The sequence below is a fragment of the Felis catus genome, chromosome C2 (genome assembly GCF_018350175.1).
Source record: "Felis catus isolate Fca126 chromosome C2, F.catus_Fca126_mat1.0, whole genome shotgun sequence".
Lineage (NCBI taxonomy): Eukaryota > Metazoa > Chordata > Mammalia > Carnivora > Felidae > Felis > Felis catus.
In genome coordinates, this window is record NC_058376.1 from 81692321 (window position 1) to 81707374 (window position 15054).

At 39.0% G+C, this 15054-nt stretch overlaps 1 protein-coding gene across 5 annotated transcripts in view; it reads right to left on the reverse strand.

The window, feature by feature from the left end:
• Nucleotides 1-209: 209 nt before the first annotated feature.
• Nucleotides 210-15054, reverse strand: part of SENP2 (SUMO specific peptidase 2) — a 31617-nt gene continuing 16772 nt past the window's right edge. For 4 of the 5 annotated variants that reach the window (XM_003991836.6, XM_019840022.3, XM_023260326.2 and 1 more), the window contains exons 10-17: nt 14192-14258; nt 12109-12285; nt 10741-10872; nt 8925-9128; nt 7867-7946; nt 4919-5003; nt 3006-3101; nt 210-1518 (exon numbers count right to left, since the gene is read on the reverse strand). In XM_003991836.6, coding sequence (XP_003991885.1) covers nt 1456-1518; nt 3006-3101; nt 4919-5003; nt 7867-7946; nt 8925-9128; nt 10741-10872; nt 12109-12285; nt 14192-14258 — 904 coding nt within the window. In that variant the 3' untranslated portion in view covers nt 210-1455. The remainder of the gene's footprint in view (nt 1519-3005; nt 3102-4918; nt 5004-7866; nt 7947-8924; nt 9129-10740; nt 10873-12108; nt 12286-14191; nt 14259-15054) is intronic. The other variant, XM_045037175.1, reaches the window with a different exon arrangement.

The following is a 15054-nucleotide window of genomic DNA, read 5'->3' on the forward strand; positions in this document are numbered from 1 at the left end:
TGCAGCCCCAGGTCCCATCCCAAGACTTCCCCTCAAGGGAAACCGGACCCTGCCTCCGCCACCAGCGGCCGCGCCCTCCGGATGACAGACACGCGGATTCGCGAACACGTGGCCAATATTCCCGGTTTTACACCCCCTTGCTTTTGTGCACCAGGGCAAGTGTGGGAGGTTTAAGCAAGGGAAGGGTTAGAAATCATCTCAGCATATCCTTTTCAGGTTCTGCCAGACAACCTTTATTACATCGGAAAAAGCAACACTAGGCACTAGATCTTGCAAAATATGTTCTGACCAACTCTAAACTTTCTGAAATTAAAAATGCGTAACCACTGTAAAGTTTTTAATGAACAAAAAAGTTAAATACAAACTTTCATATGCAAAATAGATTATTGTATAACTGGCAGCCTCACAGCCAAGTACTAAATTTTCTTCCAAATTTCCGTGGGGGTGGAATGGGGGGGGATGTAAATCCTAATGAGTACAAAACTTAATTTCGGCTTTATATATAGAAAAAAAAACAAACTTTGAGGAAAAATAGCTTTTACATTGAATAGTATCTCTTGAAATAAACAGCCCAGGCCAGCCCTTACAATTCTGAGGTTTATACTCAACCAGATCTGGGATGAAAATTAAGCTTTAGGGTTTATAGTTACTTCAAATCCAGTTTCAAGAGTAGCCAAGTCAGCTCATTCCCAGAAAGAGCAGTCTCTTTAGGATGACCACCACTCTTCTGAAGACTCCTGGATCGCCAGAGTTCCTAGGCCACCGTTCCACTCTTCCACACCCCCAGGCCAAGGCCGTAGTGTCAGACGTCCTCTGCAAGGCAATGAGAGCCCTACCCAAGGAGAAGGTTTCTCCTCTCCGGCACTTCCAAGCCTCAAGAACGAGAGCTCCAGCTTCAAGTTGGCAGTTTCTGCTCCAGCCTTCGGGAAGTTAATTAACACTTCCTTCCTCCCCCCACTGATTCCCCTCCTGATCTTCAGCTGGGAGTGGAGCTTGATTAACATTCCTTTCAAAAATAAATAGTTCAAACAGGTAATTCAGAGTTAACTGTGGAGCAGCAGCAAACAGCCACTGCCATTATGTTTGTAAATGAGTGAGCGAATGAACACACGTGAACAAACACACAAAAAACAAATCATAGAATAAATCCTGCATTTCCCACATTCATAGGGAAAAAAAAAAAAATCTTAAAAAAAAAAGTATTAATTAGCGTTTGTTCTTGTGTGGGTTGAATAGTCCAGGGCTCTGAGCAGGCACAGGCTCACACACAGGGTCCACGCACCAAGTCGGGCCCAGGGTGCAGGGAGAGGCCTGCGTGCGCGTCGTACAGCCCAGTACCTGTGAGCCAGCAGGGGCGATGCGGGGACTGTTGAACCCACGATGCATGAGGTATATGGAAACATCCGTCCTCCGTGAAAGAACCACCAGCAGCTAGAGGGACCGGGCGGGGCATTCTCACAGCAACTGCTGATGAAGGATTTCCCACACCATCTTCTTCCGGAAGAGAGGCATCTGGTGCTGCAGAGGACCCACAAACGACACGTATGTTACACATTACCGTGCACAGCGTCAACCTGCAAGTGTAATCAAGTAAATAACCCATGTCCTTTCTATAGCCTTGACTCTCTCATGTCATGGTTCAGACTTACAAAGCCAAAAAAAATGAGGCCATAATGCTATTATATTGCATGTATCATAAGCATCTGTACATGCTAAGGAAAATCTGAGCAGGATGCAGAATTACACGTAGACTCCAACAACTACCTCATAACACAAAAACATGTGCCAAAATGGAAACACCCAAGTGGTGGCATAAGACCAAACTTTTCTACTTACGTACATTTTCAGAACATTCTAAAATGAGTATCTTCTGCTTTTTTGAGAAACACGAACTTTATTTAAATAAAGGAAAAAACATTAAAAAATTTCTGTGTACCAAATGTTGTACACTGTCAATTCTGTTCAAATGGCAGCTTCAGCCCTTCAGACCTCATGTCTCAGAGAGCAAATAACTCCCTGTATTCAGAAGCATCAAAGAACAGAATGCCTTAATATTCTGCTTTAAGATCATCACTGCAGGAGCCAATTTTCAAAAGCAGCAGCACGCAAGACAAATCCAAATCACCTGTAATTCAACTAGTCCTCTTTTTAGTGAAATCAGAAGTTCACACCCTTGAGGTACTCCTGATGTCTCATTATAATAAGATGAATACACCACTTTATTATAAACTAGGGCTTTCCTACCTACAGGGGCCTAACACACCTTAACACATGGATGCGTAAGTTATTTTAAATAGCTCGAAACCTGTAGTAAAAAATTACACATTTATTCTTAGTAAAACTACTCAAACTAACCAATTAATAAGTGCCTTTATTTTAGACTAGAATTGTCTTAATTCAGCATGGGAGCCCTAGAAGCATGAAAGAGGGTTATTAGTCCTATTCAATAAGTACAGTTTGTAGACAACATTTATCAAAATGAGGTCTCTTTAGGAAAAATGTGTCTTACAGGGGGTTGTCTTCAGTTACACAAAGGTTGAGAATCCACTATTACAGATTAATTCTCAAGAGTTCCCAACACACTCTAATAATCCCCGCCCAAATGGAGAACCCCAAATAACCAGCACAGAAGGGAAAAAGCAGTATTTGTAGTTACAGCTTACACCTGTGGCTTAAATTCTCACGAGGCCTGATTTTCCAGAGGGAAAAACCTTACATGCCTCCTCCTTTAGCTAGAAATATCAGTAATACTCAGGAATTAGAGAGCTCCAGAGTCCAGACATATGCAAATTGTCTCACTGGTCACCAAAGACTAAACATAAGAGCAGTGGCAGTGACAAACCCTGAGACCAGCAAGTGCAGGGCCATGCCCAAGGGTTACGGCAATAATAATAGTGGCACAGCCACCATTATTAAGACCTTAATGTGACCCAGGCACTGGTAACATGCTCTAAGTTTATCTGGTTTAGAAACAAGTAAGTAGGTGAGGAGGGATCTTCACTCACCTGAGTAAATGTGATAGGTTTGTCCCTAGAGATATAATCTGCATATTTACAAGTAAACATTCCACAATCACTCCCATTTAACTGTTGAGGAATCTCCTAAAATTACAAAAAAAAAAAAAAAAAGGGAGAAAAAGGCATAAAATTTCATCACACACAAACTCCTTTGACTTCTTACAAATATTCCCGTGGATAAACAATATTATAAAGGTGTACGTTAAAGGTACTACACAAACACAGTCTTTATGTTGTATAAAAACCCTAACCATGACATGAAGTATGTGACCCACACAGAAAATATTTTTTTGGAAAGAAAAAAAAAAGCAAAGTGAGAATTCCTTCTCTCAGCTCTCCTATCAAGAAACCAAACTGAAAGAAAGTTTACTACTAGGAACAGGAATTCTAGTCAGAACGGTTTCAGAAGCACTTTATAACTTTTGAAAAGGGCTAAATGTGAGGAGCACCTGGGTGTAGCTCAGTCGGTTAAGCTTCCGACTTTGGCTCAGGTCGTGACCTCACAGTCTGTGGGTTTGAGCCCCGTGTCGGGCTCTGTGCTGGCAGCTTGGGGCCTGGAGTCTGCTTTGGATTCTGTGTGTGTCTCTCTCTGTCCTCCCTGCCACTCACACTCGGTCTCTCCCTCTCTCAAAAATAAACATTAAAAAAACTTTTTTCTGAAAAGGGCTAAATGTGGCACAATCAGAAACACACATACAACACAACGAACCTACTTGAAGACTGCACGGTTTAGCTTCTCTAGCCAAGAAAATAGGATGAAAACTTTCAACCCCCACAACAAGCAGGAGAAAGAAAAAAGCTTCTTGATAGGCTTTAACTAACCAAGATCTTGCTCCGATGGCTCAATTTTGTCCTAAGCAAGAGCCCAGCTTCCTGCAAGCAGTGCTAAAGGCATCATAAACCGATCTAAGTGAGGTAAATTCACACACTCCCCAGGCCTCTGCTGCCCTGATCTTGGCCAGACCCTACACACTTTGGCTGCCGGCTCAGCGGAGCACAAGACAATAATAAGAGAGAGTCTGAGCCCCTGCTGGAAAACATTCTAGATGACAACAGCTAACTTTTATTCAAAGAAATACAGAGGATTATTGTGAAAAAAGAAGACTGTCTGAACATGTGTGACACCCACGCACATGGTAGGTAGCTCGTGCTTTTCTCCTGAGCACAGCAGCTCTCAGAGTGGAGAACTACGGACACCGATACGCAAAGGAAGAGAAGTTGTTTCCTTTATCACGTTCCCCACACCAGAACGTGGCATTCGTCCTAACAGACTCTCCTTATATCTCCTTATATCTCTCCTCAGGAAATTTCAAAGCTCAACCTTTAAATCATTCAACTTAGAAAGGAAAATCCTGTGGGACAGGTGAGCCATTATACACAGGTGAGGGCTAAAGTTGAATTCATGTGGCTTACTTTTAAAAGAAGCCATTAGGACTCAAAATGTATGCAATCTCCAACCCCGAATGAGATTCAAATCTGGCAAGTATAATACAAAGCATATTCACAAACAGCGTACTTGACTCTTTTGAGAACCTGTGGCACGGGACCCTTAAGATCTAAATAAACAAAATTCTCAGAGAAGTAACAAGAACTTTAAACCTTCATTAGCACCAAACAAGAAAAGTGGCTGACTTTAACCTATTTGCTTTTCTGAGAAACATACTAGCATGCAGTTAACGTTTACGACTTAAACAAGAAATAAGGCTAAGAAGCAGGCATCTTAGTTAAATCTTGCCTTTCTCAAGATTTAGAAGTAGGTAATAATTCTTAAGAGTACACTTCAGGAGAATGCATGCCTAAGGGTATGAGTGAGTGAGGGGAGGGAGGAAGCCAAGTCTACTAACAGGCCTCTGTCACTAAATGCAAGAAAGCACTTCAGATACAGACGGATCATTACTTACATGTGGCTTCATGCTGTAGTGGGTCCACTCTAAAAGATTTAGATCAATATTTCTTTTGGTCTTACTTTCATCCTGTAAATACTGACTAAAAAAACAACAAAGAAGGAATATATTGATGAATCCCTGTGGAGACTTACCATTCTGATTACAAAGGACATTACAAACGATGTTAACAGACATGCTATTCACAAATCCATCTCCATTAGCTTTTTTAAAAATGTGATTGCTTCCGGTTTTTAAATTGAAGTTTTTCCTTATAAAAACTGTACATGCTTTAGAAAATTAAAACCTGTAAAATGTCATATGCAAAAGACCTTATAATAGCCACTCCAGAAGTAATTACTGTTAATAGTTTGCTGTGTATTCTTCTAGCTCTCCACCCCTAACACACAATGTAAAAACATACACTTTATCCTATTTTTAAAAGGACTTCATTTTACAACTCGCTTTTTCTCACTTAACAATAGACATAAAATGTGGTGGGGGATGGGTGAAGCAGGTGAAGGGGATTAAGAGGACACGTATCGTGATGTGCACAAATAATGTTCTATAATTGTCGAATCAGTAGGCTGGCTGTAGTGCACACCTGAAACTAATAAAACACTGTATGTTACCTATGCTGGAAGTTAAACAGAAAGATAAACCAGAAGGTACCTATATACTTGTGGTAAGCACAGCATAGCTATAGAGATGTCAAATCACTAAGCTATACACCTAAAACTAATGTACCATTATGTGTCAACTATACTTCAATTATAAATAAATAGATTAAAAACAACGGGCCTAGACTCAAAACAAAAAGAAAAACAAAAAGAAAAAAACAAAAAAAAAAATGTCATTGCCATGAAAAACAAAAAAAGGAAGACTATTTTAAATTAGACTAAAAAGACATTAAGTCCATGTGTGAACCTGACTGGCTTCCTGGATTTGGAAAAAACTATAAAACATACCTGAAGAAACCAGAACATGAACCATATGTTACATATGACCGATTGCTAATTTTCTTAAGTGTGATAATGACATTGTGATTATGTAAGGAAACTTCCTTGTTCCTAAGAGATATATACTTAAGTATTAAGAGTGATTTAAGGGGCACCTGGGTGGCATAGTTGGTTAAGCATCTGATTCCTGATCTCAACTCAGGTCATGACCTTGTGGTTCGGGGGTTCAAGCCCCACATCAGGCTCTGCGCTAATGGTGCAGAGCCTGACTGAGATTCTGTGTCTCCTTCTCTGCTCCTCCCCTTCTTGCGTGCACGTGTGCACTCTCTCTCTCAAAATAAACATTAAAAAAAAAAAAAAAACTATTTACAAAAAAAAAAAAAGTGATTTAATTTTATCCAGATCTCCTAAGGGTCATCAAATTCAACCCAGGCATCTGGGTTCTCACCCTAAGCTGCATGTAAAGTAAACCAGCATGGGTTTGCTAGGGCATGCACTCTCAGTGGGAGCATTACCAGCCCCAAGCTGTAGAAATTGGTTCTGGGAAGGCAAAAATCTTACATATTTCAATGGTCTGTAGCCCTCTAAACCCAACAAAACAAAAATTCTTATTCCTTAGCACTATTTTGTCTTGCCATGGAGGAATTAAATTTTTCTCTGGGCAGGGGAACTAATAATGCAAAAAAAGTTCAGAAAAGCTGAACCAGGAGCATCAGGAAAGGGAGAGGAACTCGGATACCCACAGGAAGTGGGGGGGGGGGCAGAGAAAGAAGAAGAGTGAATGTAACAGAAGTATGATTTTTTTGTAACTTTTTTGTAACTGTAACAGCAGCTCACTTTGCTGTATGATTTCAGTGAGAACATTTCTATGTATGTGATACTACATATGTGTATGTGCACATGTACGTATGTGTGCACATTTTATATACATCCTAAACAAAACAGACTAGGAGGAAATAACTGCTTTATAAACAATTTGGTGTATCTTCTGATTTTTTTAAATCTTTTTTCTCTTCTGTTTAAACTTTCTATTCAAGATAAATACCTATAAAGGATCTTTTACACTAAAATAATATTGAAAAAGAGAGAATTGAACTGTTGTTAATAACAAATTTCCTTGTTCATTTAAAAGGCTCCTTACTTAAGTATCCTTATGAAAATTATCCAAGTATCTTTACTAAAATTACAAACAAGAACCCCCATTTGCGTCTGGTGAGCCACAGGGGTTCAAAATAGACTGCTCTTACTGAACTACTTCCTCACTGTGAAAATCATGTCAGCACGTTACACAGCTAGTAAGTGGCTATGGTTTAAAGGCAGGTTTCTAGCAATTACTGTTTGAAATAGTTGCCTACAAACCATATCCATATGCTTGAATTTAAAAGTTACCTCTTGGTTCTGAGATGAACCCAACCATCATGGAAAGCACAGGGACATGACTGGGTTTAAGAATCAGAGAAATAAGACTCTCTAGCTAGGGGTGCCTGGGTGGCTCAGTCAGCTGAGTGTCCGACTCTTGATTCCAGCTCAGGTCATGGTCCCAAGGTCGTGGGATCGAGTCCCCATTGGGCTCCAAGCTGAGCATGGAGCCTGCTTAAGACTCTCTCTCTTTCTCCCTCTGTCCCTCTCCCTCACTCGTGCTCTCTCTCTCTAAAATAAAAAATAATAATAAAAAAAAGACTCCCTAGCTAACAGTTCTTTAGAACATTCAGAAGAATGTATCAATCCCAAAGAAACCTAATTCAAATCACAGGATTCTAATAAGATATAACACATGATAAACTTGTTTCTAATGATGCTACTAAATAAAACTTCTCAGTTAAGATGAGATATTAGGTTCTTTTTTGACAAGAAGATGAATTCAAGTCAATTCCTGAATAACCGAGAAGATAGCCTTCACTTAACATTAGACCATCACCCAACAGAGCCTCCTAGGATTGGATAGAAGATAGACCACCTAACAAGAGCATAATGACCCAACAGTGAAGTTTTTTAGCCTTTACTTACAGGAGAATCTCACAGATCCTGTGGCCCTTTTGTCCCATAGAATCCAGATATTTGAGACACCTTTTTCGTAGGTCTATCACCTATAATGGAAAATTACAACATCTAGATACATCTTAACCACAACAGGAGAATTTTATTTCTAAAAATAAAGCCTCTTTTAAAAAGTCAATACACATATCAACATAAATGGATGTCTAAGACACATTTTTTATAAAATATCACAGATGATATGAGCTTCATTTCTATAAAGTTATATATTTCAATTCCTGGAAAAAAGCCTAGAAATTTACCAAAACATTAGTGGTCTTCTCAAAATGAAGAGATTTTTTTTTTTTTTTGCTTTTTGCTTTATATCTGTACTTTTCTATAATATATCTGTACCTTCTTGTAAACAAAACTAAGGAAATCAAATAAAGAGCACATATGTGTTACTAAAACCCTTTCCTGTCTTCCTGTATGCCATCTAGTTTTCTAAGCTGTTCAACTCAAGAACAAAAAAGGACTCTACAGAGTACACTTTATATGTACTACTGGACTTTAACTGGACAGAAAAGGGTAGACTTCATTATCCAAGAAAACAGCTATTACAGAGGTGCCTGGGTGGCTCAATCAGTTAAGCATCTGACTCTCAGTTTCAGCTCAGGTCAAGATCTCATGATTTGTGGGTTCAAGCCCCACATCAGGCTCTGTGCTGACAGCATGGAGCCTCTTGGGATTCTCTCTCTCAAAAATAAGTAAATAAACATTTATTATTTATTTATTTATTTTTTGTTTTAAAGTTTATTTCAAGAGAGATAGTGGGAGTGGGAGTGGGGGGCAGAGAGACAGGGAGAGACAGAATGCCAAGCAAGCTCCACACTATCAGCACAGAGCCTGACATGGGGCTCGATCATGACCTGAGCCCAAATCAAGAGTGGAACGCTTGACCGACTGAACCATCCAGGTACCCCAATATATAAACATTTACAAGAAGAGAGGAGGGGAGGGAAGGGGAAGGAAGGAGAGGGAAGGGAACACAGCCATTATATAAACTCCAACAATTACCCCTCTCAACTTACCACCAGGCTCCAATGTACCTTCCGATGAATAGGCACCAGAATAAGTTCCTGTTCAAAGAGATTGACCCCTTTGGTCCATCTTTTCACTGCTTGGTAACCACCAGACTTTAATTTGGGATAGAAAAAAGTACTGAACGCATGAAGTGCTGGATACCCTTGTTTTTTGTTTCTTTCCACCAGAAGATTCATGTAAAAATTAATGACCTGTAATACCAAGGGAGTAAACATCAGAACATAGCAAGTACATTACCCAAACTACATTTCTACCTAACTGAATTAGGATGAATTGGAGATAAGAAGCTCCAAGAAAAGAAGGTACTAGAGATGGGGATGAAAGGGCCGTTTACTGCAGAAAATGGAAAATAAAAGATAATCCGGGCAAAATGGGAGGGACTAAGAAGGAGTGAAATTGTACTTTTGAACCATGTGAGTAAGAGAGCCATGGGAAGGAACTCAAGGAGAAAGTCTGCAATAATGAAAAGGTGTATGTAACTATATCACACACAATAATATGCAAAATATGAAACAGAACTGAATCTTACTATTTATAAATTTTACTATATATAAAAATATTAACAGGAAGAAAATATACCTAAACATTAACATTTTGTTTATCTTTGGTGGCACTTTTGAATGATATTTTTCTTTTACCTTTCCTGTATTTTCCTAATGTTCTATAATAAATATATAACATTTATAATGTAAAACAAAAATTCTAGTTTTACAAGAATGTGTTTATGGGTCATTAGTCATTGGTGGAGAGAGGAGGAAGGCAAAGGGGGAAAATGCAGGGACTTTGGGGAGTTAGGGAAAGGAAAGCTAGAAAACATGCAAGAAGTAAAAACTCATTTTAGCTAAGTATGTAAGGATACAAGACGACAATTAGGCAAATTTTTGCAGTTATTGCACAAATAAAGAAAAAAGACATTTTACATATACATTTATGCACAATGATCAGTCTATTTATCATTGAAAAGATAAAATGGCTCTTATAAGAATTCATCTAAAATGAAGTATCACTTGCTGCTTCCTTCAACTCATCAGCTACACCCAAGGTTTATCAAAATGTCACTGGCTGGCTTAGTCTATAGAGCATGTTGACTCTTGATCTCAGGGTTGTGAGTTAAACACCATGTTGGTCATAGGGTTTACTTAAAAACAAATAAATCAATCTGTAAAAAAAAAAAAATGTACTGAAAACTGCTAGTAAATGAAGTGGTGGATGAAACAAAGCACCGATGCAGAAGAGGGAACCATTATTAATTAAAGGCAACAAACAATCAGAATTGACTACCATTTTAAGGTTTGAAATGTTTCTGGTTTTTTACTTATTTATTTTTTTTATTGTTTTGAGAGGAGGAGAGGGGCAGAGAGAGACAGACAGACAGAGAGAATCACAAGCAGGCTGCACACTGTCAGCACACAGCCTGATGTGCTGATGTGGGGCTCAAACTCACTGGTGCCCCTGTTTTGTTTTGCTTTAATGTTTATTTATTTTTGAGGGAGAAACAGAGATAGAGCATGAGCAGGGAAGGGGCAGAGACAGAGAGGGAGACACAGAATCTGAAGCAGGCTCCAGGCTCTGAGCTGTCAGCACAGAGCCCAAGGCGGGGCTCGAACCCACAGACTGTGATATCATGACCGGAGCTGAAGTAGGACACTTAACCAACTGAGCCACCCAGGCACCCCATGAAGTGTTTCTGTTTTAAATGAAACTAAAAGTGTGTTATTATAACTGGGTAGAAATCACTTTGGCTGTGGACAGTAACGGTTAAGCATAATGACAGAACAGGGAGGAGAGGGAGAGACAACTTACTTCATCATTGAGCCAATGATAGTTCTTCAAGGTCTGTATATCTCCTCGAGTGATTCGCAACTTGAAAGCACTACTTAGGATCTCATCCTGTGGGCCATGACCCAGGGCATTACTGATCTCCTTTTCCATGTCCTGAATTAGAAAGTCCAGAGGTTGTATTTTAAATAGAACCAACAGTCAGATTTCAAAAGTCTGAAATTTAAAAAAGCTTTTCATCTCTGTAATACAAAGTAGACTTACTAATGGTTATAAAAAATGTTAGTTCAATTACTAGCTTCTGGAAACAATAATTTGGTAATAACATTTATATTTATAATTTCAATGATCTCACTATCATTTACTGAGCACTCTGAGCCAAACATGGTACCAGATGCTGAAGCACATCATTAATCCCTTGTGGGGAAAGTATTATCACCATTTTACATAAGAAGTAAAGCTCAGAGAACCTAGGTTACATGTTCACAGTTATTAAGAGCCCAGCCTGGAACCCAGGGGTGTCTAACTTTCTAGTCTTTGCTCCTTTCACAATACTCTTAAAGTATTTTGACACTTTCCTTATTTACCTACTAAACTTTTATTTAAACATAGCAAAGTAATAAAATTAGGACCCGTAAGAGATGATACTATGCAGTTTGGAAATGAAGGAAATAAGCAAACAGGGAGAAACTGGAAAACAAGGCACTGGTCCAGCAACTGAGTCCTCATTGAATAGATGGCTTTACTCTGAAGAATTACACAGATAAACGCATATTCAAGCTACTGAGACTGAATCTATAAACCCAACAGAAATTATTTTCATTCAAGTATTTTAAATCCTGCTTCTCCCACTACACACAATTGTGCTATTTTATGGATCTCTCCACTTGCATGTCCAACATACAGTAGGTGCTCAACAGATACTCACTGCTTAGGACTGACTACCACCTACCAATACAACATTGGAAAATAAGCCACAATGTGGGCTCACCTTTAAAATGAGAATTTACAACTATTTTCATTTCCTTAGTTTTTCACTAATCACTTTTAAAAAATACAATGGACTCATTTCTAATGCTAAACTCATACTATGTAACCCAAAATATTTGAAGGTTAGGGAAAAAAATCTACAAAGAACCCATTATATTCCGAGATATGTGACACATATGTCTGCTCACATTTGCTGAACATTAATCTGATCCTTTAGGCCACCTTCACAGATCACTAATGATCAATGTAACCAGTGACTGGACAGCCCTTAGGCCTGATTTGTTTCATACACTCATCCCTAGCCTGGAGAAACGCCTCAAAACAAAACATTTGTTCAAGTCTTGAATAACTGGGGCTACTTAAAAACACACCTCTTATTCTGACCAACACAAGAAGTAATACCTCTGTAAGTTCAAGAAGATCATCCATCCTTTTATCCCTCTCTTTGCCCGAGCAATGTTTTTCTTTTGTCTCAAGTATTGACATTTTCCTCCTGAGTAAGCCATTGCTCCCATTGCCCAGGCGGAGTCGGGCCGACACCTCTTCGGATAGGTCAGGTTCCAGTTGGTGTCCCCTCCTCTGATCAAAAAAGTTTCTATATTCTATTGACATGTTTGATATTTACACATATAAACATACATAACACATGAAACATAAAACAGTGCCATTGTCCTGAAAGAAGAGAGAAAGCAAATCTCCCAAATAAGGAGATTTTGTGTATCTATCTCTGCAAGATGAAACAAAAAAAATGTTCAAGACCTAAGGTTCACAGGACACCTCAATTACAAACCATGAAACAGAACACTCATCACTTTCCCTGGAGGCAGCAAGGAAAGTATTTTCAGCTCTCTTATGCCAGTGGAAAAATAAGACGGTTATAGGACATTCTGAAATGTTTAAAAAAAGCAAAAAAAAAAAAAAAAAAAAAAAAGACCCATAATCCCATCACTCAGAATAAAGCATTACAATCCTTATAATAAGTAAACTTGTTCTATTTCATCTTTTAAGAAAAATAATTACTCATATAGAAAAATGTACATTTATGTACCACTTAATTTTTTGTAAAATTAACACCTATGTAAGCACCATTTGGGTCAACAAATAGAACTCTGCCAACATTCCAGAAACTCTGACAATACCCTTCCATATTGTGACCCTATGTAATGTTTAATACTAAATTTCAGTTATCTAGTCGACCAACTTTTAAAATTAAGAAACTGAGTTACAAATAGAGTTTCAGACTAGGACCACACTAGTCTCAGCATGCTTAGCCTGTACTCTTCACTCTAGCTGACTGCCAGGTATACTGGTCCTAGGAAACTAGCAGCTGGTGGCCCCTCCCCACATTCCCGGGCAGCAAAGCCTTCAGGTTCAGCAAGAATAGAAGCAAGAGATAGTTGGTTTCTTTTGTTTGTTTTGTTTTGTTTTGTTTTTAATGTTTATTTATTTTTGAGAGAAAGAGAGAGAGTGTGAGCCAGGGAGGGGCAGAGAGAGAGGGAGACACAGAATCCAAAACAGGCTCCAGGCTCAGAGGTGTCCGCACAGAGCCCAACGAGGGACTCGAACCTATGGACCACCAGATCATGACCTGAGCTGAAGTTGGATGCTTAAGCGACTGAGCCACCCAGGCACCCCAGCAGGATGTAGTTTTTAGCCAGGTTCCAAATATGCTCCCTCTCTTTCCTCTCTCAGGCTTAGTTCCTCTCTTCTTTCAGTTTGTGCTCCATAGGTGATAAATGCTAACTCAATACAAAAGGCTTCGCTCCAAATTACCGGGGATGGGGAAGTTCTGAGACCTAGAACTTAACGAATGACTTAGCCTTCAGACTAATTCTTACAAAAAGGTCTAATGGGAGAAGAAAAACTTGATTATACTGGTACTTCACATAAATCAGTGTCCTAAACTCTGGCATTTCCATGTATCTAAAATGTGAAGTAATCCAAAACTTCAAGCTCGCATTTAATTTAGTAATGTATTTCTTTTGGATACAGAGTGTTTAGCAAAGCACTCTACTACTATTGTTTAAAATGTTAGTGTTGGTATGGGGATCACTGGAACACTTTTTGTTCCAATACTTACATAGAAAAACATTAAATCCAATTAAGCCTAAGACTGCTAATATTTTCAAATAAATCTGAGATCTTGACTCTGAAAAGAAATCCTGAACCTATTTTTCCTAGAGACATATGGTTTTTAAAAATTCTCCAAAAGAAGCCAGGCAACACAGATAAGGGTTGGGATGGAGGCAAGTTGGTCTCTCTCACAAAAAAAGGTGGCTACCATACAGAGGTAAAACCCCAGGAATTCAGAAGGAAGCCAGAAGTTGTGTATCTTCAATGCCTGCTGCTTTTTCAAAGAAAACAACAAAATTAGAAATCAAAGTAATATTTTTCATCTTTCTTACTTGTCATGAGCACCAAAACTTTAACGTGAATCAGCTGAAAGAGTAAAATGATATAAAATTGAACTAGGGTTTCCACTTACACCTTCATTTTCAAGTCTGAGTCCAACTGTCCTCTCTGTATCAGAAATTTTCCCCTTTGAACAACACCTGAGGAAAAAAATTGGGAGAGTGTAGACTGGATATATACTTTTTAATGTTTATTCATTTATTTTGAGAGAGAGAGAGAGAGAGAGAGAGAGAGAGAGAGAGAGAGAGAATAAGCGGGGAACGGGCAGAGGAAGAGGGAGAGGGAGAATCCCAAGCAGGTTCCATGCTGTCAGCGCAGAGCGCGACACTGGGCTCAAACCCACAAACCATGAGATCATGACCTGAGCCGAAATCAAGAGTCGGACACTTAGCCGACTAAGCCACCCAAGCACCTCTAGACTGGATTAATTTTAACCTGTAAATGATACACTAGTTTTAGAAATAAGACTTAATAATTTGTAAATAAAAACTGCCTTGAGTTTATATAGTCCTCTAAACCAAGAGTCAGCAAAGTTTCTGAAAAAGGATCAGATAGTAAATATTTTAGGCTTTGCAAGTCTTGTGGGTTTTTTAAGTAATCTCTATGTCCACCATGGGGCTCAAACTCACGACTCTGAGGACCCCAAGATCAAGAGCCACATGCTTTACCACTGAGCCAGCCAGGTGCCCCAAGTCTTAGAATTTTTGTCACATTTTCTCAACTTCCATCATAGCTTAAAAGCAGCCAGACAACATGTAAATGAATTAGCATGAATGTGTTCCAATAAAACTTTACTTAAAAAAATAGGCAGGTGGACCAGATTTGGACAATGGCCCATAGTCTACCCCAAACTCTGTTATCAAGGAACTATCATCCAAAATACTAAGGGCACACAGAACTGCCTTCACTGTTCTTATACTAGAGGTGCTAATGCCT